Source organism: Bemisia tabaci, chromosome 8 (genome assembly GCF_918797505.1).
Source record: "Bemisia tabaci chromosome 8, PGI_BMITA_v3".
In the NCBI taxonomy this organism is placed as follows: domain Eukaryota; kingdom Metazoa; phylum Arthropoda; class Insecta; order Hemiptera; family Aleyrodidae; genus Bemisia; species Bemisia tabaci.
In genome coordinates, this window is record NC_092800.1 from 18,401,604 (window position 1) to 18,426,825 (window position 25,222).

Below are 25,222 nucleotides of genomic sequence, written 5' to 3' on the forward strand. Positions count from 1 at the left end.
GTTTTGTTTCCCTGGTTAGTTTCGTAAGCAGCCATGTAAATGCATGTTAATAAATAAATGTACTTTCGGCAAATGAATGAGCGAGTACTTACCGGGTCATGAGGCCCATTAGACATAAAACTAACTTGATCAGATACTGAACTAGAACGGTGACTGGCACCTGTATTTGAAGTAAGAGATCTACTAAGAGAACCTGAAAAAAAATGAAAATAAATTAATATTATACTTAGAGGAGCTCAAACTGCGTAATATGGGCATGACAGTTCTGAAGTGAGAGACTGGCTGCATGTTCAAACCAAGAAGCTTTAAAGAGCTGAGATTTATTAATCTAATTAAAGTGAGGATAAAAAATTGTCACAGCAATTCCAACATGAAAATGCGATCCGCAGTAAGTTTTGTCAATGAGCAACCTATTTTTCCATGAAATGGAAATTGATGTGTGTACGATGCAAACATCAATCTAGACTCAATTTACTCTCACTTTGTCTGGAAACCCACCAAGAGTGCTTAAATTTAGCATGTTCAGTAGATGTTTTGAGAAAATTCAATTTTAATGAAATGGCTTGATGCCAGCGTTTAGCACACATTTCATATGCATTTTATATCAAATGCTTAATGTTATTTCAGAAAGATACCATTAACGTCATACAGCAAAGGTTAGTCAATTAGAGGTTAATTGTGAATAACATATTTTTCCTCAATTTGCTACCTCGTCTAATTCCACAGAGCCGGGAAAACATTAAGAAAAAACTATGGTGAGCGATTGAAAAAACTCTGAAACCAGTGTTAAACAATTTTTCAGTCAGTCAGGCTCATGCTTGGCGTGGTGACACAGGGACTGCCACGCAAAGGAAAAACGCCGTATGAGCCTTCAGACGTTACCAAATTTTTTCTGATAAAATGCATATTTTCAGGGGAACTTATGGATATTTATCTCAAAATTTTTCAAAATTTTTTCTTTGCAATTTAAACTATAATGTATAAGAATATCAAAGAAAAATATTAATAAATTACCGCAAAAATCAATGGTTTACAAAGTGAAATTGGGCAACATCCAAATGTTCATACGACATTTTTTCTTAGCACTACAGAGGGGCACTTAGGCGTCAAACTCATGAGCTCACTATAGCACTTAATGTGTTAAAAAGAATCTTTTTTAAAGTATGAAATTAATTTTCGCAAAGCAATTTTGGAAAATGAATAAAATTAGGAGGTAACAAGATCAAAAATCGTACCAGTTGAAAGGTGACTAGGCGAAGGAAGGGGAGCCGTGCTCCTCCTTCCTGACAGGGGAACGTCAGTTGAATTCCGACGAGAATGCATTGGGGTTGGTCGTGGTAACGTGGCAGCACTGATATCCCTCCTGGGAGGTAGTGGCGGGGGTGACGTATCTCGAGGAGGCAAGCTCGGTACTCCTGTCTGCTCAAAACAGATACAAGAAGATGAATAAAAAATTATCAAACAACTTCACACTGACTTTACAACCATGAGTCAAACTAAGCATTAAAATACATGTTTTCTTATCAAAATTGTGCCTACAACACAGAGGACACACGAAAATTTCAAATTTTAACTCATAAGTAAAATGTTAGTGTTCTTATGAGTAAGCATTCAAACGTCTAACTCGTCAAAGAACCCAAGTCTATCTGAATCAAACTGGGCTCTGAACTAATTGGGTTGTGCTTTAGAGTGAAATACTTTCCTCTGCAAGTTGAATTGTTCTTTCATGAGAAGGAAGATAAAATTTTTGTGATGGAGTATTGGTGCAGGTACTACCTGTTTCATGAGCCAATCTTCATTATTATATTCCCTATGAAATTAAATTTAATGAAAACTGATGCTTCGTTGAATTTAAGGGATTTCTTCACCTCAACCTCCAAAATAAGAATAAGTAACTAAAAAACAATATGAAAAGATCCTATTCCAATTTTTTATGTAGAAATCTGCAATACTGTGGTTGCCTGGTCAAAAAAAGAACATTTCCCTTCCATCAATTGGAAAATTATAGAAAAAAAAATAGTAAAAAGAATATAAAAAAAATATTCAAAAAATATAAAAAAAAATATAAAAAATATATATAAAAAAATAAAGATAAATAATGGAGAATGGGTCTTGAAATTAAAATTAAAGCAATCGCTTTTAAGTTAACGTATCATGTACGAACCTGACTAATTTCACTTATGGAGGATTCTCTTCGTCTGCGAGGAGGTAGGGGAGGGGGCAAGAATGGGGGAGGAGTCGTCGCCGGTGGAAGAGAGGGAGGCAACGTCGGTGGCGCCACCCCTGGAGACACGGACCCTGACGAAGGCGAGAACTGACCGGTGCTCCCGTTGTTCGATGACACACCTGGACTCTGTTGACCTGAGCTTAAATTTGATGACGCTGAAAAGAGATACAAAATGGATCAGACAAAGTGAATAAAGATGAAGAATAAGAGAAGTTACAGAGATAGAAATAAGGAGCGTTACTGATCAACAAATGCCAAAGATGGAATCAATCTACCGAAAATTTTCAAACTTCAGCAACTGTATGCTTTTTTACTAGAAGTACATCATTCGTGCTACGGAGACTGATGAAGAATTAGATGGTAGGTGAAAACTACACACTATTCACAGATTAGCACTTAAATGGATGGGTTCATTGGTGAAAGTCGCAGTGTTACACTCAATATTCTGGCAAAAACATTGATGAAAGTTGGGCTGGACAAAGTGATATCTGGAAAATTATAGTTCCATTCCATTATGGAATTCGACTAAAAAATTCATTCCTTTGTCAAATACATATTGAAAGACTTCCCTTAGTCAGAAAAGGTTTATCAACCATACTAAAACACACCATTGTTCTACCTTTTTTGGTTTTAAAACTTTCACTGAGTTGAATGCAAGAAATGAATGAACGTAAAATGGAGAATTTTTAAAAATTCATACGTTTGAACTTTACACTGGAGGGAGAGAAAAATTAGATTAAAATAGGAGGCCAAACTTACAAGAGCCTAAGAGAATGGAAGCAAAAACACTAAAGTTGGATGAAGACTGGGCAGCACTGTGGATTGAGGAAACTGGTGGCGGAGTTGTGAGAGGCGTGCGTGGTGTTTCCTCTCCTTCACCCGCAGAGCGAGGTCCTGACACCAGATGTGGCGTCAACGAAGGTAGCGGTATCGGCGGATGACTTCTTCCGGGCAGATTTTTCGGTTTGATGCCTGGTGACTTCAGATTCAGATCCGGCCAACGCCTGGGAGCTTTGTCTCCTTTGTCCTTGAACTCCTGTCGTGTAAGATTGCGGGGTTCAATCTCCAGAGACTTGTGATACAGGTAGTCTCGAATATCGGCATCTGATTGGTCATCGAATGGGTTTAGGTTTTCGAGGTAACGCTTTATGTTGGGTTCGACGCTCAGACAATACGGCTGATTCTGGTACTGTTGGATCTCGGCCGTTATTTCAGCAACTTTCCTCCGTTTGCTGAAGTTGATCAGTTCTGGATTATTCGGTAGATAGCTTGCGTTTCCCTCTTCGATGTGGAGGATGTTCGTCAGATACATACCGAAAAACGGAACACAAGGAGGGTTAATTGAGCGAAGTTTTTCTTGATACTTCCGGAAGTGATTCTTATCCAAATCGCGAGCCTCTTCCAGAGCTTTATCTAGCCTAGCGGCTATTGATTGGAACGTAAATTTAAGCCTAAAAACTGAAGCTGAATCCATAGCGGCGATAACAGCTAAAACACCATTAAAATTATTGAGATCTTGAAGAACCATCATTATTTCAATAATTCGACTGACTACGGCAACCCTCTCTTCGTTGTTCCCTGTGTCGACGATATTCTTCTCTAACCACCTCGTGAAATTTGTCGTGTGTTTGATCAATTTTAAAAGATTTGGTGATTTGACTTCCTTGTCCGGCTTGGTCCACACACTACCGACTAGTTCTGAAGGTTTCACAGCCCTGTACAAATCGAACTCAAGCAGTGTTAGTTGCCGAGCGATTTCTATCGGATGAAGCGTGAGAATATCCCATTCTTCCTCGGGACATTTGATGTGCCACTCGACAGGAGGAGGTGACTTGTCGAATGCAAATGTGATTTCACGCTGGATTTCATTCGGGTCACACTTTCGCTGAACTATCTTCAGTACAGAATCAACCCACTTCCGCATTGACTTCCCAGTCACGGTTTCAAGGAATGCGTGTAACTTTGCCAATAGTTCCGCGTCACTTTCGAAATCGTAAAAGTGTTGATCGACCCAATGCCTCAGTACGTTGAGCACTCGGAACTGTATTGGTTGGCAATATTCTTTGCGAAATCTTTTGAGATCCTCTCGCTGAATGTTTTTCAACAGTTTTTCTGAGTCATGCGCATCTTCAGCTTCTAGAGGAGGTTCTGGAATGTTAAACCGTTCAATCAACAGTGTGAGAAGCTCTTGGGGTGAGCAAAAACATCGATACGTTGTGAGGAATGTCCGAACTAACTTGGGATCTGCATAAATATGATAGGTTAATCTTTCGATTAATTTTATTAGAGTAGCACCCTGCAAAATAAGAGAGAACAGAATTAGTTTTCTAGAGGGTGCGTACAAACTTTAGAGAAAAGAATTTCTCATCTTCACTGGGCTGAGATGATGAAAATGTTTCTAATCTGGATAACTTAAGATGTTTCAAATTGACTTTACAATTTTTGTCCTAATTAAAGTTAAATAATGTCAACATTTGTATTCCAAAAATTGTGATAGTTCAGCACAAAATTCTAATTACTTTCAAACGCTTTGATGATTTTTTTTCCTTAAAAGTTATTTTCCTGACTTAAATCAGTTGAGCTGTTTGATAAAGAAACCTGTTTCTTCAACTTCTTAATGTCATTCACAGCTCTTTTGCGCTACAAGTGCTGAGTCTTCTGAAAAAATTTAAGAGAATTTGTTATTTGCTGGACAGATTTGGTTCCTAACTTTAGCACTACTAGATAAAATACCAGAGCCCTTCGAATAAACCAGCAGGCTGATAATTGAAAGTTGAAAGTTGAAAGTTGAAAGGAGCACAATAGAAAATCGAAATGCAACATATTGCATGGATAAGATAGGGTAATGTTTGGTCTTGTTGTGCCAATAAAGTTTCAATTATTGGGCCGCAGAGCTCTCTCCAAATCAGAAACTTGGGCCTTTCTGGTCTTAATTTTTACAGTCTTAAGTCTTAAATCTTGTCTTCATTAGCTGAATATCCGGGCCGAATTTAGGGCAATTAAAGAGTGGAATAAATTACTGAAATCAAGTACCTTGATTAGAGGAACACCTGCATTCTCTTTCTCATCAAGAACAATATTATCCGGTGAGTCCGGCTCTGAAAACCTGTACAAATCTGCGGGGGGTAACCGCAGAGGATGCTTCTTCTCTTCGTCAAGCAGAATACTATCAAGTGTACGTTCCAGCATACTAAAAAAGAAAGGAAAATGTTGATCAAACGATTACGATACCAACGATAAAATTTTGGCCTAATACAATTTTTTCCTGATTTTGGCTGATCTCACAGTTTATGTGATTTCTAATGCCACTTAAGTATATCAACAGTGAAAATACCAGACCACTTATCTCCATTTGCGACTTTGCAGACTTCCTGTCATTCTTTAATTTTTGAATGAACTCTACTCAACATCATTTTTTGAAAACTTTTGTGATTTCTCTTCTCTGTGAAAACTTCAAGGAATTATATTAGTTTGTTTTTCTTTAAAGAGATGAATGGGAGAGATTTTTAAACATCGCAAATGAGATACATGGCCTGGTAGTTTCTGGTACATATACAGAATGAGAGCCTATTATTGGCTGTAATTTCTTGCTTTTACTTATTGTGTACTACGAATACTCGCTTTTTCAAAATTCAATTCCATTGTTTGAGTTTCAGAAGTATTTGGAGGTATATGAAGTTACTGATCTTAGCGAAATAAATTAAGAAATCTGGGTGTGGATGAATGAAATTAATTGTTCAGAGAAGAAATGACATGAATATGATACTTTAGTCTGGCTTATTGAAACAGACTGACGTTGAACTAGTAGTATGATATATATAATCGTTGATAAAAAAAATATCCTGAAATCTGTTGTAATGCTAAAAAATCAAGGATGAGCAATATGTACAATTAACACAGTAATACGTACCTTTTAGTATTAAGCATAATTAAGTCTGCCATCCAATTATTTTTGTCTTCCAGGGTCTTGGCAACTAAGGTCACATTTGGTTGAGCTCTTGGAGCAATATCAAATGCATTTTTTAATTCTGGAAAAAAGTTTGGTTACTTAGTATTTATTCGAAACTACAAGATGAAAAAAAAATGTTTCTGCCGAAATTATTTGAAATACTGATGCGTAACTTCTCGAATGAACCAGTTTTTTTCAAAAGGAACAGGTCCATTTTCAGATAAACTCAAGTTTGCCTGTGTTTACATCAGAGAAAATGTTTGATTTAACGAGAAACAATCGAATAATAACTGGGGAAAAATTGCAGAGAAATGGCTAAAAACGAACATGGAAATAAAGGCAGGACGTTTTGATGTCTTACAATATCATCTTCAACTGCTGAAAGGAAAATAAATTAAATCTCAAGTAAAAAAATACATATAAAACACCAGTAAATCATTGTCATTACCATTCAATTGCTGGAATTTCGAACACATTGTTTGATGATGGTTTCAGTTATTTTTCTTTCAGCAGTTTATAATAATGTAATGTCGTAAGATATTGAGACGTCCTGAATTTTCTCTTATATCCTGAATTATATCTTATATCCTGAATATTCTCTTATAGCCTTGTTTCTGCAATATTCTCTCTTGTTTTTCACATGTTTTGCGTGTTACAGGCTGCTGTTTCATATACCGTTTGTTTCAAACTAGAGGGCGTTGCTGAGAAGCACGGGTATAAAAAATGTTTCATAATTAAGATACAGCGAGGAGGTTTTGAACTCTGTTTCTTTGAAGAGAAAGCTTTCAAAAAGGAGGAGAGTGATAACAAAAAAATGATATGGTGCAAATCTGTTACGAACACAAGATGATGAGCTGATCTGGGAGATGATTTACAACAGGGTGATTATTCACTTGCCTCATCGATTGACCGTGATTGCTGCAAGCTACATATTTATGAAAATGCAATTCAGATCTGATTATGATAGATCTGACTGTAAATCCACCAATACATGCGGATCCTTCTGCCCTGAGGTGGTAACCGCAGTGACATCTATTGAAAACTGAATTGCCGGAGGAGGAATTGAACCCTCCGTTACATGGATTGATGGGGCTTGTGCAAACATTGGTGCTGCTGTTCCCTAAACCTCAGTCGCTGATGAGGCAGAGCAGAGTCAAACACGAATAGTGTTCTTTTTGGAGATTAAGTTTCATTATATCAGCTGTTAATCTTCCCTGCGCACTTTTATACAGCATTTGGAAAATCAAGTTTCCTGATTGGTAGAAAAGAATAAAGTTTTTTTAACATACCCATAATGGCATGGTATTACTTCTTTGTGACAACGCAATTTTTGGTTTCTTAAAAATTGAATCTTTCCTACGTGGCATGATTTTGCAAATTTTCGGCAGTTTCTTTTTTGAAAAAAAGATTGCCAAAAATTAGAAATTTTATGAGAAAACTTTGGGACTCTATATTTTTACGAAAGCTACAACATAAATGCCTGTCCCCCAGAATCCAAAATCCAGAATTAATTAATGCCAAAGGGAGTTAATTGTTCAACACTGTGCCATAATTCTACTCATCAATGGCTTTGCTAGTCACCACTTCGTCAGTTTTAAACAGAGTTCAAAATAGAGTTTTCATCATTAATGTATGAAAAATCTAATTTGTCGATCTATCAACAGATCTATGACAGTAAATAACTATCGTGCAATGAAGACCAGCAACTTACACTAATCTTGACAAAGAGAAGCAACAATTTCTTACCATCAGAATCTTCTCTATCAACAATTTCTATTTTCCTAACATAAAACTTTTCCTTCAACTTGTATTCGCCTTGATTGCTACCCCCTAGAGGTGCTGTCACCGAGACGGAGGTCCGCTTGTTGTTTGGCTTGCACAGGACTAGCAGGCCGTCAAATAAGTAAGCTTTTCTCTCGGTCAGTCTTCTACCTCCAAAGCCAAGTTTGCCTAGAATATCCTCTGAAAAACCATAAGAGAAACATCAGCCACAGTTCACTTCAAAGCCAATGAAACCTGCAGGTTTAAAAACCTGATAACATCAATATCTTTTTAAATTTCATTTAGACCATCATGAAATATCTTTGATGGAAATTATGAGCGACAAAAATTATAAAAATTTAACATGAAGTTTCTTTTAATTTTAATAACAATATAATATTTTGCCTGTATGTACGCTGAAAATTCAGGAATAAGGGCTTAAAACAAGGCTCATGCTCAAAAAGGGAGAGAACACTTTGATAGCATCCAGCTTTTCGTTAAATATGTTCAGCATAGTTTTTTATTTAATGGCATTTATTGCAATTGTCAGGCATTCCTTGGTCTGGATGGGAAACATTAAGGTCATCTCAGAATCTTGCAATACCTTTGAGAAATCATTTTCCGCATACCTACTATGCCAATAAACAACGGAAAAGAACCTTAGATCTTTGAGATCATTACAAAAATAATATCAGTTAAAAAATCTTCACATTTTTCCCCCTAAATTTGAATCCATTATGGTAAAGAATCAAATTGAGATGATAGCCTGCTTCAATGTATACTTAGTGTTTCACTCACATTTTTAAAGAGAGAAGATTGAAAGGCTTATTTATTACGAATGCAATCAGAAGAAAATATTTTCTTAAGGTAAAAATTTAGAAAATTTTACTTGGCTACTTACCTCTAATAAATTCATTGCAACATTGTCCTACATTATTCGTCTCCCATCCATACACCGTCTTCTGCATTTCGTTAGTTTTTTCTATTGCCGCTTGCCGTCGGACCCTTCCGTGCATTCTAATACTGGTTTCCCTCCCACTAAAAATAAATGAATTTAGGATTAATGACTATTAAAACTACCAGCATTTAAAAAGAGACAACTTGATATGACAAACTTGATGATCTACTAGACTACTAGAAAAGGAACTAAAGCGCTAAAAATTCATCATTAAATCATTGGTGCACACCATTGATTAAAGAGGCATTAGGTGGAAATTTTGGCACAAAAAAATAAGCAAAGTCATCCAACCAAGCTGGAATCTTGACAATCAAAACTTAAAAGATGTAATTTTGAAACTGAGAAAAAATTTCTGTGGAATCATAGATCCGTTTCGTAAAAAAATTTGACGATGATTCATACGTAGAACTTTTTTTTTTACAACATTCAATGTAACATTATATCAATTTTGCAAAGAACAAATTTTGTCACAACTTTACCTATCTGTTTATTTTAGGGTACAAAAGCAGGGTGTCTGTTAAAACTTGTGGGCAAATTATCAGTACTTTTACAGCATTTTTTCAGTTCTTTCTCAAAAAATTCAGTTTTTCCCCAACAGAAAAATTCAGTGCTTTTTCAGAGCCTTAATGTAACAAAATTCACACACAACACATGACAAGAATGTTGCGGGCATGAAATTCGAAGCTCGTTAGTCACCTGAAGATCAACTGGCTGCACAATCGCGGTCAAATACTGAGCTAAGAATCAAAGAGCAGAAGATAGAATCCTTTCCAGGTTATCGTAAGATATAGTCAAGGCATGAAAATTCAGGACCTTCTTATAGAATTTTCGTGTTTTTTCAGTACTTGCGGCCCACCCTCAAAAAATCAGTACTATTTCAGACATTCCAAATCGGTAGGCACCTTGCGAAATGGATTTATGATCGGCCAATTTTTTTTCCAAATTGAGAAAAGTCTGTTTCAGTCTGCCATGTTTAGGGCTCAAAATTGTCTAATTATGATGCAACGTTACGCTTCTGCTGGTAAAAAAATGAACCGAACCATTTGACTTAAAATTTTACAGAAATATGTCAATTACGATTTTCCGGCAGTCAAATGAAGTCAGACTGACCTCAGTTCAGATGAGCACAAGAATAGAGAACATCATGAGGTTTTATCCATAATTGTCAGAAAATAATGTTTCATGCATCAGAATTCAGAATTGGTCTAGGATAACACATACCTTTTTGGTAGACTGGTCGAAATATTTTGAAGCTCCATTTGAAGAGGCTTCAGAATCCCCTCAGCTTGTTCTAAGCTTTCTCGATCATCATTCAAAGGCGTAAGCTTATGTAGTGTCTGGGCAAAAAAAATAAAAAGAGGAAAATTATTCCTGAGCTGCTTCATACGACAAAATCAAATTAAAAAATTTCAGTAACTAATTAGCTGATAGACAATTTGAGCACTTGAAATCGAATTTTTTCCATTCCTTTTCTTCTTAGTGATATTCTGAGAAATATGAAGATATTGATGGATGATGAGATATTTAAGGCAAGAAAATATTACAGACGTCAAAATCTTGAAAAAAATTTCAAAGGGTAATATTAAGGATTCAGCAATTCAGTTAGTGATTGCTCATCCGTTTCAAAATTTCAGAAAAAAATAAAACAAACAAATAACACGACAGGAAGTTTAAAGATCAACCCCTAAACAAGACATAGGTTCTTACGCTTGACACTGGTTAAATCGCAAAAAATACAAATGACATCATTTGCATAATTCAACATCCTTTTGATACTTGTCAAAAATGCCTGTTAATATCTTGTTCAGAGGTTGATTTCTGAGCTTTCTATTGTGTGAATAGTTTAATAGTTTTCTACGTAGGATTTTGCTTCTTATATTTCTTCTTTAGCTTGTTCAGCCTTTGTTTAAATCGCCCATTGATCTTCTTTTATTTTAATGGATTCAACTTTACAAACTAATAAAAACAATGTACACTGAAATAATGATCAAAGTGTAAAGAATCATGACAGTGAAATAGAATTTTTAGGGGGCTACTACTTACTTTGATGTAGTCAAAATACAAGAAGCAGTGCCAAATAGGGAAAAGTAGAAGTTTTGGAAAATAATATCTGACTGCTTCGCGAAAACCATGACCTGCTGACTGCAGCGCATGTGAGATCTCAGGCTTATTGATTAATTTTAGGAGCACTTCTTGGTTTCGGAAAACGACTAAATCCTTGGCATATCGGCTATAGACATCAAACTCAGCAGCCTGAAAATTTAAAAAAATCTATCAAGATTTTGTCAAATGAAAATCGGGGAGAATGTATCTCGGTAAAACCTCCATATGGTAGCTTTTGGCAGACTGGCAAAAATCGTTGTTACATTGGAACTTGCAAGAGAGTGCAGCTTATGTTGTTCAAAGTCAGCTCCTGCAGTTTTTGTAGGGTTGTGTAACCTGCCGAACATCTAAGTTGTTGTTTTGCAGCTAACTTCATCTTTTAAAGCAAGAAAACCGTTTAAGCACGGCACAGGAAATTTTAATGGGCATATTCTTCATAGAGCATACTTAAAGGCTGACAGCATCAGCCACGTTTTCTGGTAGGAAAAAAAAAATTTTAACACCTTGCGTTGCTTATGAAAATGACTGACCTTGGATAGCATGAAAGTTGCTTGGCACTTCTCATGCAAATTTCAGATTTTTTGGGCTTCCCCTCCTCCTTTCATATACATGGACGTTACCATGAAAAAAGAATGCATGTTGAAGACAAAATAAATGAAGATACAATTTTACCAACTGAGAATTCCAAAATCAGATGTTTTGTAAAACTAACTGTAATCAAAGATTTCTACATGGTGCTACTGGTTCGGTCAACTCAATTTGAAGAAATCTGAGATACAAATTAAAGATCAAGAAGATGAATGATGAGCAAGCAAACCTCAGCAAGTTCTTCGAAACAACTTCCAATCGCAGGAACCTGTTTTTCTTCACTGATTTCGACGATGTCTTCTAGCAGGCCCAATAAATTTACAGTTAACTCATAGATGTCCATAATGTTTGCGAACATGGCATCTAATTCCTGGAAGGAAGATCACAATGCATTACACTACAGATTACTGAGATAGGAATATGATTATATACTTGAAATCATAATTCGTGCAGCAAGGATAATTAATCAAGCACTTTTTGAAGAACTTTCAGCACTTTTCAAGACTTTTCCATAATTTGTTCCGATATGTAGTTTCTCTTTGTAACGCAACTTTTACGGACAAGATTTTTGTCAAGTTTTTCTTTGTTGGCTCAAAGCTTTGAACGGTTGTGCAGTGCCCAAATGTGGCGCTACTGCCTCTGTCATTACGTGTACAAGTTTTAGACAGCAATTTTTAGTTCTCATCAAGGATAGATCGCAGTTTCATGTGAATAGAAATCTTTTCAAATGATTTTTTTAGGTGAATTGTTTTAATGCTTCTAAAAACAGACACTTTTCACTAATAATTGATAACAAATAATTATTTCAACAAAATGTTTAAAAAAAATCACTGAAATGTGATTTAGTTTTTTTTTTTTTTTTAAAGATAACTTTGATTTATTATTTTGGTTACAAGTTGGAACCATAGTTTAACAGAACTATGGCCGAAGGCCTATGTTTACATGTTAGATTAGAATAAGAAGTTCCTATATTTACAAATTGGTGGTTCCCCCTTTTTTATTCCCGAAAGATAAGCTAATAAGTGGTTAAAATATAACTTGAAGATCCTCGGTCTTCTGAATGATTAAGTGTCTGCGTTATCCTCGGAATTGTCGGCTGACATGTCATCGAGGGAGGAGTGTTGGTAGGTTGGCATTTCAGGTGATATCTCGTTTCCGTCTTCGTTCAGGACTTTTTGCTTTTGTTTGAGGACTTCTTTAATGTAGTATTGAATAAGATACCAGTTTTTCTTTGTGTTGATCATTTGTTCGATGATATTTTCTGGAGTTATTGAGACATTTAGTTTACTTTGGAGAGAGTTTCTGAGTAACTTGAAGGATTCACAGTGAAAAAAGGTATGTTCTGCATCATCTATTGTTAGGTTTTTACACATGGGGCAAAAAGGGTCACTTCTCTTCTTAAATCTGAATAAGTATTGCGCATATGCTCCATGATTTGTAAAGAATTGGGTTAAATAATAATTTGTATTTCCGTGTTTCCTGTTTAGCCATATATGAATTTGAGGAATCAGTTTTTTAATCCATAAGTTCCCTTTTGTTTCTTCCCATTCAATTTGCCATCTGATTTTTTTATCTTGTTCAATTTCGTAAGGGTCTTTTCTGTTGTATTTTTCAATTTTCTCTTTAATTAGAATTTTGGTGGATGGTATACCTGATATTATATCTAGGCATGCATCTGATACTGTTCTATAGGATGAACATAGTGCTAGTTTCATGGGTCTGATGGTTTTTCTTATTTCATTTATGTTTCCTTTTGATTTACAAGCGGGACCCCAGAATGCTACTCCGTAAAAAATGACGGAAAGCATAGCGTGGATCATTATTCTCTTTTGGATGAAGGCTGGACCATTAAGATTGGGAAGCAGTGGTCTATAGTGTGAGGTAAAATGTGATTTAGTTACTTCTAAAATAAATTAACACAAAAAGAAAAAAATAACTGCACATTTTAAATTTTTTTTTCCTCAAATGAAAGGAAAGAAATCCCCATAGTTGGTAACTATGTATTGAGCAATTCCCTGTAAAATACCTACCAAGCACCATTAAAAGTGCTCCTATTCACTGAAAAATTACGAGTCAATCCGGGCAAGCCCTTCATCACCTCTTTTGCATACTTAATACATTTACTATAAACCAATAAAAATCAATATAACGTACTTTGTTTTCACCAGGTTGAATGAGCTTGTTGATTTCTTCACAGAATACTTTGATGATCATATGTAGGTCTCTCAGGTGTTGTTTCTCATCTTGAATTAAATCTCTAACCGTTTCTTCATATGTTGATGATCTTGGCGTTTCATAACTTTCTGAAGTTAGAAGGGCTGGGCTATTGTCATCTTGATGAAACATATCCATTAATACCTGCCGGTTGAAAACACGTCATTAGTCAGGAGAAAAAGCAGCGAAACCCGGACATTTGTAAGCATGAGAACTGCATTTGGCTTTGAAATGTATTAAGAACTTACTTGAATGAAAATTTGGGCGCCTGAGTTTAGGTAAAAAGAATCAGATTCACACCTTCTTTGAAGAAGACAAAAGAAACGTTTAAACTTCATTTTAAATTGAATTCAAACTCAGAATGAGAGGAGATAAGTTGCTTCACAAAGGATTGTGCGATATTGTTGAGAGATCTCGATACTTTTCGTAATTGTTGGAGATAAAATTTTTGAGATTAGGATTTTATTAATTTTTCCGGCTTGCCAGGGAAAAAATAAGGACCTCCCAAAAGCCTTGACATGGTTTTGACTCTGAATTTCTATAAAATCCAAGAATTTTTTGAAACAGGGAAAAAAGAAGGTTCAATGCATGATATGAGAGAAAAATTGTGCTTTTGAGTGCAGAGCATTGAAGAAAATTGTTACAAGGCACTTCCATGCCACACCCTTTCAGTGGCACTTCCATTACCAGATCCTGTTTGAAAGGAAGTAAACTCTTCTTCAAATTGGCAACTTTTCTAAAGTCTATCTTTCTTACATCGTTTCTGATCAAATTAATGAGTTCTTACAAAAGGTTTACTGAATCTATGTCATCGGCTTTTCCTAGAATACTGGAGTACAGGAGAGGTCAGGCTACTGTAAAGCGGTCTTTTTAAAATAGGGAGGTCCAGTATAATGTTACATGCAGTGAGAGGATATTAAAAAACACCATTAATTCTTCCGAAAAATCTTGAATTTTTTTAAATTTGTGCTATGACACAAATATCACTGGAATGAATAGAGATGTAGATGCAGATCATTCCTAATGGAATGCTTGTAGTCATTCATGCTTGTAGTTTCTGCTGGTATAAACTAATTCAATTTCATTGTTCAACACCACGTTCAACTTGTAGCTTTGTAGCATGAAGCATGTAGTTTTGTTACAATGCATGTCTTGGTGGTGTCTTTGGTGGTGCTTTGGTTGTTATGTGCCTGATGATGATCATGGAATGGATTAAAAAGCTTCAATGCAGCAGATAGTTAGAAACTAATAAACAAAAGGTGTCAAGGCTACTTATATACTTATTTTATTAATTCTTAATGGAGCTCCAAAGGGGTAATTTCTCATTTTTCCGATTAAGATAAGAGAAACATTTTATACAAAGTGCAAACAAAATCACAAGGGAAGAGAACAAGCAGAAGTATCAAAATTATGACGAGAAAAAGAGTACAGACTTTTTTAGATTATAAAAAATTGAAAACAGACAGAGTTGAATTTTCTATACCGCTCGCATAGAGGGACATATTGGCATGGCAACTGCCAGATATCAAGAGAAAGGACTTAGTGGCCACCCGCGGGCAAACCGATTCCAGTGCATGTCGACAAATTTTTGGCGCAAACAATTTTATCAAATATGATTGGAAAATTGGAGTCTTCTTCAGTCTGTAAGTGTCTGTTTTATTATTAATGTAGATTATTTCAAAGGAAAAGTTACGAGTGATTTAATTCATTTTGGCAACAATAGAGGACTTACACTTGCACTTCATTACAGCGAGCTTGAATCACAAACATGTCGGATAAAACATGGGGTTTATTTTTCTGAAGTTGATATTTCTTGAGCTTCAAATCGTCAAAGAGTGTCTTTTGTGTGAAATTTGTCCACATTTTTAGGGAATAATCGTTAAACACTTCTCTAAGTAGTGGTTTTGATATCTCAATTTTCACTTTTTCAATAATAAGGTCCTTTACATGGGGCTGATCTTATATATACGAATCTCTAATATTTCTATAAAGTATGCTTTGCATACATTTTTCTGGAAATTTTTATAATTTTTCTTTGTATTAAAAAAAAAAAAAACTCATGTCTTCGGAGATTGTCAAGAAGTAATTAATGCTATGGTGAGTAAATGAAAATCAGTACAAAGTTGGCAGCATCACAAAATGAATGGAAGGAGGGCAATGATATTTTGAAACCTAAGGTGCGCAACTGTTACATTTTGAACAAAAGACAAATATAACTTGGATTAGGTAGTTTCAAGGCCAAATGAATTTTGAAACATAAAAAATGTAGCCTGAGAAACATGCTTATGCATAAAACTATGCAGTTTAAGAAAAAAAATTGACTTCTCATGTTGTCATTTGTTTTTTGTTTTAAAAAAAAGCATAGGTTCCAAATAGTATGAAATCAGGTTCGGGTTCTGTAGCGGAGTTCAAACATGCATGAGGTTAAACGAATTCGATGTAAGTTTTTAGGCATATTAAAATACTGTTTCCAAAAAACAGGCTACAGGACTTAGTGCGCCAACTTCATATAACCTTGATTATTACGGCAAGCATGGACACTTCTAACAATGGGTTCTTTCACCTAAAGAATAACAAAGAGGGGCTTTAAGGCTTTCAGAAGCACTTTGGTTTCTTTGCCCTTTGCAGTAAAAACAGGGGTACAAAAGATCACACAAGAGAGAAAGGGGGGAGAGAGAGAGAGAGAGAGAGAGGTCAAGACAGAAAGCACGACAATACGAAAATAAGCATGTCATGTGGAATGTGTTGGAACTACGTACCACCTAGAGAAGCCAGAGAGAGCAAATGAAAATAAAATAAATTTTTTTAAAAGCTGAAAAGCAAATGATCTTTAGCTTTAGTTCCCTTCAAACAAAGTGATGATGAGAGGATATAATGAGAGTATCAAATTCCAGATTGACTTAGATTTTAAATGTGTATACATTAATGTTAACTGTCGAAATTCTTAAGTGCCATAAGAAGAAAGAATTGAGATATACAAGCGAGATGTTAGATCGCTGCGTCATATTGCATTAAAATTGGGAGAGAGATTCAAGAGCAATCAATTTCATTTTATGATGGTGTAAATTGTAACAAACTGTATATTCTTTTAGGGGATGAAGAGATTTCTAGGCTACTTTAAACTTGAACAACTTAGGGGAAATTCTAGCGAAAAAAGGTTTCACGATACTTGATAGCTGCCTAAACAGAGAAAAGTAAAAATGAAGTCATTGAAACTTTATGCAGGGCTGACTGAATTCATAGGATGGTGATGTATCCTCTTGATGATAGGAGTAAATCCTTTGTCAGTCGTTTAAATGATTCATGTTTGAAGGAAACAAATTTGAAAAAGCTATCAATCAAATAAAGACATAGCATGAAAGCGCATAATTTTTGTGTAGTACTCGTTGGCAGTATGGAAGTTTTGAGATAACATTGATCCATAGCAGTAACTTTGCAAGTCAATTCTAACTCTAGTTTTTCAATAAAAATACTAAACTCAATGAGGTTTTTTCGAAGTTACAAGTGATTTTTACCTACCTCTTTCACAGTAAATTAAAAAAAGAATTGATGACAAAATCAATGTTCTACCTTCCATATAACAGAGCAAGCTGATTACAACGATATTGCAGTTACACTAGCCATTATTAGACTTGGCTGAAACTAAGGACTTTCAGTGCTCAGTTGGATCATGAGATCTCCATTATTACATGATAAAATTCATAAAATACTCAAGTTCCTTGATGACTGATCTAAAGTCTGACCAATAAGGCCATCATATGATCGAACTAACAGCTGCCTCCAATAAGTTTCAACTTTATCTCAATGTTTCGTACGGTTTTTCTACCAATTTTGTTGATAAACCTAATGATTCTTCGTAAGTGTATTGATTGAATAAGAAGTAACCGTTCATGAATACAAGAAAGTTTTCTTAGATTTCAATTTTTATCTTGTACAAAAAATCCCTCACCCCAATCATAGACAAGATTTTCAAAAATATTTCCATTTAATCAAGAATTTTCTGAGAGTTTCAAGTAAAATACAGGTTTTTGAAAAAGCTTAAAAAGAGTGGAGATTTGGAGCATTTTAGGAGTAGCATCTATGATAACAATTAATATAAGGAATGGAATTCCTTACATTAAGAGTGAAGATTCTGAAAGATTGCAATTAAGATACGTATTTTCAAGCTTCATCTATTGATTTGTGCTTTGAAGTCAAGATGTGCTTTCATAAACATTGCCAGACGAGTCATAATGTCTTTTATGAGCTAGAATTTTGATCTGAAATGTCTGATTAAATTTGCTGATTTTCCATCAACGGGTCATACTTCAGGAGATTAGTCAATTTGACCCGGTGAAACAAACAAGAACTGTAAGCAAGTTCTTTGAAAACACTTGCTGTCTTTGAATGTTGATTTTACATCAAATACTTCACAGATCCACACCGCTGATCCATTTTAAGAGACACCTGATATAATTGGAAAGCGAAGCCCAATTTTTAAGCTGCAAAGCTACTTAAAAACCAATCTAAAGCAAGAAAAAGCAAAATCATACACAATACTGTATTCTTAGTTTTCCATGAATACATAGAGATTTTACTGGTATAAATTTCAACCTGAGGAAAAAAAAAAGAATTACGAACTCACCTTATCTGCACACATGGCAACTCGAATGTCTTGACAGCTGATTTCAACATGGCGGATGTTTTTCACATAGTTACCAGCCAACTGAAAAAAGGGGCCAAAGTCAGTTTCCAAATTGTAGGTGAAAACAGTGAGAATCAAAAGGAGCTGATATTCACATTTTTAATGATGTTATTATTCTTTTTTTTCCATTGATTTTAAATTTAATCACTTAGATTTTGTAGACAAAATTGACAAGAGAACATTATTTTCAGAGATGATAAGTCCCCTCTCTTTCTTGACTCATATTTAGAGAAACATACAATCTAACTTAATCATTTCTTCAGTTTTCTTACTCATTTACTACTTGATATTTTTGAAAATTACTTCTCACGTACTTACGTTACTTTACGTTTTTTCATTTCTGAAGAACACATTGTCTGAGCACCAAATGATGACTCAAAAAGACTAGAATTTCATGCAATACCATTTACACCAACAAGGCCAAAATTAACAATCGAGGTTGTAGGCTAAAATCAAATTATGAAACCTTTCTGGATTCTGAAACAGGACAATATGGGAGAACCCTATGCAAAATGTAGCATTTCAGCGGTGAAAAAGTCTGATTTCTTCAGGGAGAAGCTATTACTAATTTTGGTTAAAAAAAGGGGAGGCTTGATTCAATTTGCAGTTAGAAATTTTTTCACCCCTCCCATAAAACTATAGAGAGGAGGAGGATTTCAACTCATCGGAGCAAAAAAAGTCACAACTTCGAACGCTAGCCTCACTAGAACAAGCAACCATGTAAGTGTGAGTGTGTGTTACCTTGAGAATATCAGCAGCGATGTATTCCAAAACAGCTACTATGTAAAGTGTGACTTGGGTTTCTATTTTGTACATCAGTACCTCCTGAAAAAGATGATAAATAACATAACTATGTATATACATACAAATTCGGCCAACCTGAAAACGTTGAATTTTAACAAATATGAGCCATTGATGATTCACTGGGTACAAAGTACTGTGCATAATCTGAGAAAGGAGTTTTTTGGCTTATCAACCTCATGGTTCCAATGACCTGATGCTTCATCAGGCTTATGAAGCTGACGCCAGCAAACTGATGGAAAACTTATGATTACAACAGGACAAGACTTAAAGCATCAAGCACTGATTTTCATGGAATTCCAGGTTCTGAGATGCTATACTTCTAGAAGTCACTTCTTTGACTGCAAGGATAGGTTCACTAAATTGAACTGTTATTTAGCTCTTATAACAGGTCTGTAGTCATTAGCAAACTTCTACGCATTTCAGATTTTAGCAGGAGTAACCAGTACATTATTTTTAGGGCAGCACATGTTTCAGAAAGACTTTGGTTGATCATGAAATCTGACCACATTCCTGAGAGTTTGAATAATAAAGAAAACTAGCAATCCTGATTTCTTCTGCTACCTAATCAGAAATTATACCTTTTGTAGCATGTGATGAATTTTGTCGACTGGAAGCACGAGTTGAGGAGATTTCTTCTTCCCCTTCTCCAGGGCCTCTTTGGCTTCGTTTAGGGCCCATTTGTCAATAGGGGTTGGGAAAGTCTGTCTCACCCTGGTTTCTACGTCCACGACCGAGTGAGGAGAGGGCTTCTCGCACAGCGTGCAAAGAAGCCGCAAAATAAGACTCTCAACATACTCAAGCGCATCCTCACGAGCTGTGAGGGAGGGATGCACCTGTTCTAACACCTGGAACAGACAAAATATATTTCAGAAATGATGCAGGGTTTGAAGAATTGGCATTAGTGGTATAATATTTTTGTTCACAAAGAGAGGTGGACGGTTTTATGGAGAAAAAGGACAGGTATTTAGCGTTTTTTTGAAATGTAATTCCTTCTCCTGTTTCTCTTCTCTATCTGGCGGCAATTTTCCAAGTAACAGAGTTTGAGGTGAAAAGAGAATGGTAAAAATGTATGTCAACAGTAAAATTTGCAAACCACATATCTTGTTTGCGGTATTTAAAAATCTGTGCATCTATTTCATTTTTTTGAAGATGAACAAATCAACATCATTCCTTGAAGTTTTTTCAGCATTTGCTTTGTGCAAGGATGAAAAATCACCGAAATTTGGGAGAATTGACGTCAAGTAGTTCTCCCTTTTACTAATAAAGTATGACAGGAAATTTGCAATGTTGCAAATTGAGATACAAGGTGTGGGAGTTTCACGTTCATTGTCAATATGCTCTGCAGGTGCATGGGTAGATATCAACGAAGCGCTATAAAGAATACAGTGGATTTTGAAAAAGCATCTTACATAAACCACCATTTAATAATATCATGGGTAAATTAAGTACAGGAAAATTTTTCATCAAAGGAAATTTTGGATGACTACAAGTATGTAAAATGAAATGCTTGAAGCACAACTTGGTATAAGATCATCCATAGGAAAAAAGACTTCAAAGACATAGTCCATGGATCTAAAATTTCCAGTCTGTGGAGCAGTAAGACTTAAGCTCAGTTACAACATCAAACTTTAAGGAACGGATCAGAGACTCTCTCTTGTGTCCTAGGGCAGTTTGTATAATTTTTTTGTCAAAAGATAAAAACGGAACTTAATTAGCCTTCCCTGAATATTACGTCATTTTGGATGAGTTAGTGGAAGCGAGAACTGGAAAGATTGACTACATCAAAACCAAGCAAGTTTATGCTGTGCCAATTTTCTCTTACTCAAAGGAAATCATCAAAGCAACTTGGTTAAGTGCATTTAAGTTTTTCTTTCTTCAGTCAAAGAACTAAAAAACACTAATATGTTGATGATTCAGAAAAAGTAACGAGAGCTTAGGCATTATAAGGAAAAACACTATAGGTACCTACGTATCTACCAACACAGCATCAGCAACTAATTTCAGTACCAGCACACAATGCGGAATTCGCGGATGAATTTTGGTTTAAGCAGAGATGCACCGGAATACCGTTATGCTATATACCAGAAACCAGGTATTGGGCAGATAGCAGCTTGTCCTTAAGAAAGACAATTACCAGAAAAGAAAAATGTATGCATGTCTTCCGGTGCATCTTCCATGAAGAGTAATGCTAGACATAGAAGTAAGTTGGATAACAGAACCCTAAAAGCTGATTCATCAACAGATACTAAACTATCTCATTGAGAATTGATGAGGGAAGGTTAGAGGTAAAATATTAAGAAAATTCCAATTACATTCAGTCCTGACTCTCAGTACAGAACTTTAACAGAGAGTGGCTATCATGCTAAAGTGCATTGTACCAACAATATAGATGAAACGATGAAGGAAGATCATTCATGCTACATTATCAAGATCTGAGATCTCTCTGGTGATGGTGTACATAGGGAGTAAGTAATAGAACTGAACCTTGTGACGGTTAATAGTGACATCTGATAAGATTCTGGAGACAGTACCGAAGATTTCGGTTCCGAGGAACTGATAGAATCACCGAGTACATATTCACTGAGAATAGGTTAAACATTTTCCCGGGATTCAAATTTGACTGCGGCAAATTATGACCATCTTGGAAATTGAATAATGATAAAACTCGAGGACGTATTGAATACTGATAAGACTAGGAGAACTGAGGGTGTAATGTGTTGGTGGACACAAATATGAAATGAGTCACTAATTATGTTGTTATCATTTCAACTGTTGATGAGGGGACTGAAAAAGCAAAACCTGGGGCGAAGAGTTCGTAAGTTCTTCGGGGTCGTAAAGTTGCATCGGAAACTGGCTTGAATTAAAGTTCAGTTAGTACGGTGATTGTGATGGATAAATCCCCCGAGAATTGCAAAAAATAGTGTTATAAAGTGTTTATGTCCATGAAGAGTGGTCTCTGCTTACCTTTCTCAGGGGGTTCAAAAATACACCTTTCCACTTAGCAGCATTCTCTTCCTTATCAAAATCATAGTTGAGGAAGTCTGAAGCGGCTGATGGATTAGAAAACATGGCAGTAGACACCAAAAAGACTAATTAAATAAAGCTTCATGACTATTCACTTCACTGAACCACAGCTGAGGCCATGTTTGTTTTCCTTCAAATAAATTTTTCGCATCAAAAAGCCGACAAACATCTGTCAGCATTTTGGTCATGCCACTTGGTTCATCAATCATCAGTCCGCAATGAGGTGGTGAGGAGAGGGGAGGGGACAGGCTTGAAGCGCATGGCGCATGCGCAGTGGGCACATGCGACAGATGTCCACGCAGAAATAAAACGCCTTCAATCAGAGAGGCTGCAATTCTCGTTACGCTGACGTTTTTCGGCGCGTCGCGGCGCGTCAACTCAATGTTCGATAGTATCAAACATGCTACTGTGCTTACGTAGCTGTTGCCAAATTTCCCTCCTCTGGAACATCCATTTCTGAGAAACATTGTAAGATTTTTTCTTGGATTTTTAGACGCCGTAGATTAAAATGAGAAACTCTCTAATTTGGAGAAAAATATACACAAGTTCCCAGGGGCGTAGCTAGGAAATTTTTCTAGGGAGGGCCATGGGACCACCTCTCGTGGTGAAGAGAGCGAGGGGGGGGGTGAGGAACGGAGGATCCCGTTTTTCTGGGGGGGGGGCAGCCCCCCCCCCAGGACCTCCCTAGCTACGCCCATGCAAGTTCCCCTAAAAATTCGTACCTTATCAATAGAAATTTTGCAACCCTTGAAGACCCATATGGCGTTTTTTCTTAAAGCTAAACTGAACGCAAATAGGATCCAACTTTATGTAATGAAACAAATGTTTACTAGATTCTGCAGAGGTTCGACGTGTATTCAATAGCATATCGATGGGGAAAGAGCAGAAGTGCGTACCTCAATTTTTGACGGTATTGAGTTAGCTGCATAAACGTGTTGTTGAAGATGTCGTCTATCTGCCAGTAGAGGCTATGATCGAAAAAAAAAATCGGGAAGTCACCTAAACCTGTAGAGTTTTTTCGCGGATCTCGTTCTGACCCCTTCATTTGATAAGGCGCGCCTTACGCACACCGCGCTCTCCTTGGTGTTTCCCGCCTACAGCATAAGTAGGCTGATCAGCTGTTCTGTGTTTTTATATATTTTCGGGAAATCCCTGGTTTTGAAAAATTGCTAAATGCTTATCACTCGAGGGCTCTTCAGTGTCATTTTTTCATAGGTGCCAATTACTGGCGGCGTCGGCGTTCATACCCATTATTCTATCACAGGGACAGGGCCGGATTTAGGGGGTGGCCACATGGGCCGCGGCCCATGGCGGCAAGTTTAGGGGGCGGCAAATTTTGCAATTTTTTTAAATGTAGGAATCAAGAAAAATCTGATTCAGTAAAAAAATTACAAACGAGAAAAGGTGACAAATCTCTCATTTCCTGAGAGTACATCGCTAATTTCGTCGTTTTTCTGTGATACAATAGACAGCACCTTTAATTAGTCGAGTTAAGACTAAGAGAGAAACCGAACACGGAATTTGGCCTAGAACGGCGCCGCGCAGAAAGCAATGATGACGAGGCCTAGAGATGAAAAGGAGAAACCCTCGGCGCGGCGCGGCGGTCGGCATGTAACACATATTAGCGCCTACAAGACTGCATAAATACTTCACGCATTGCGTCAAAGACAATGCGGTCAGCAGCGGGCGGCGTGAAACGCATAGCGCCTACAAGACTGCATGAATACTTCACGCATTGCGTCGAACACAGTTCGTGCAGCAGCGGTCGGTCGGCGTGAAACGCATAGCGCATACAAGACTGTAGGAACACTTGACGCATTGCGCCAAACACAGTGCGGTCAGCGTCGCAGCGGCGGAAGTTAAAATTATAAAACCACATTTATGTGTGTTCTTTCATAATTTTTTCGTTCATTGCATATAAATGGAAGGCCTTGTCCACGCAGAGATTGGTTTACGGAACTTAACTTTCGCGCCAAGTTCCGTGAACTTTTGCTAGTAGTGTTGACAGCAGGTTAACAGGGTTTTTGCAAAAAATGTGTCCAACACGAGTAAACGCGTCTTATGCACCCCTCTCCCTCCGGCACGTTCACTTGATGGTTTTTATTTTGGCAAGGTGAGAGCTGGGCTGCTAAGTTTTTTAGGAAGTGAATTCCGAAGACTGTAAGTCATACCTACAGTGTCTACTTAATGTGGATGATATTATCAGCACGAACTCAAGATAATAATGGAATGTTTACCCTTGAGTGATTTAGCTAATTGCTCGCAGATAATCTTCATGAGTTCCAGATTTACACTTGAATCTCGCCCTGAACTTGAAATTCCGATTTATCTTCCAGTTTAAATTTAAGCACTCTCTATGAGCTAATGTGAGACGTTTTTGAGGTGCTTACGTTATCGAGAGCGTAGGTGGAACCGAGGGGGGCGCACATTGGATTGCGTCAATAGGAGAGGTCGGACAAAATTTGGAAACTTTAAAAGCTTTTAACTCCATTTATACAAAATTTTGAGGTTCTTAAAGTGATTTCATTGGTTCCTTCGCGAAATTTCTTTCTAGAGGCACCCCTTAAACTTTAAAATGTGACGAAATAAGTATCAAAATTTGCAGTTTTAGCCTAAAATTTTATGTTCGATCTCCCTGATTGACTCGATCCACTGTGGGACGGAGAGGACGTAAGCTCCCCCCCCTCCCCCTCCCTTCGCTCGAAAAAAGGAAGAGGAGGGAAGGGAGAAAGAAGGAAGGAGATGAAGATAGTAGTTGGGAGGACGCTTATATTTAGTGCCGACGAAATTGACACTGCAAACTGCACATTAGATGGTGTAAAATTTCGAATTTTTCCTGGGAGAATCCCCCCCACCCCTTCCACCCCTCCTTCCCGCTCGAAGTATCTAGATCTGCCTATGGTCGAGAGC

The 25,222-nt window shown here is 36.6% G+C and overlaps 1 protein-coding gene across 2 annotated transcripts in view; it reads right to left on the reverse strand.

The window, feature by feature from the left end:
* Sos (Son of sevenless) overlaps positions 1-22,465 on the reverse strand; it is a 30,638-nt gene extending 8,173 nt beyond the window's left edge. For both annotated transcript variants that reach the window (XM_019062315.2, XM_019062316.2), the window contains exons 1-16: positions 22,253-22,465; positions 19,867-20,133; positions 19,226-19,309; positions 18,425-18,505; positions 13,741-13,944; positions 11,816-11,956; positions 10,939-11,148; positions 10,117-10,232; positions 8,839-8,975; positions 7,923-8,138; positions 6,138-6,255; positions 5,261-5,417; positions 2,987-4,523; positions 2,165-2,382; positions 1,236-1,419; positions 93-193 (exon numbers count right to left, since the gene is read on the reverse strand). In XM_019062315.2, the coding sequence (XP_018917860.2) occupies positions 93-193; positions 1,236-1,419; positions 2,165-2,382; positions 2,987-4,523; positions 5,261-5,417; positions 6,138-6,255; positions 7,923-8,138; positions 8,839-8,975; positions 10,117-10,232; positions 10,939-11,148; positions 11,816-11,956; positions 13,741-13,944; positions 18,425-18,505; positions 19,226-19,309; positions 19,867-20,133; positions 22,253-22,357 (3,876 nt within the window). In that variant the 5' untranslated portion in view covers positions 22,358-22,465. The remainder of the gene's footprint in view (positions 1-92; positions 194-1,235; positions 1,420-2,164; positions 2,383-2,986; positions 4,524-5,260; positions 5,418-6,137; positions 6,256-7,922; positions 8,139-8,838; positions 8,976-10,116; positions 10,233-10,938; positions 11,149-11,815; positions 11,957-13,740; positions 13,945-18,424; positions 18,506-19,225; positions 19,310-19,866; positions 20,134-22,252) is intronic.
* Between the last annotated feature and the right edge of the window lie 2,757 nt (positions 22,466-25,222).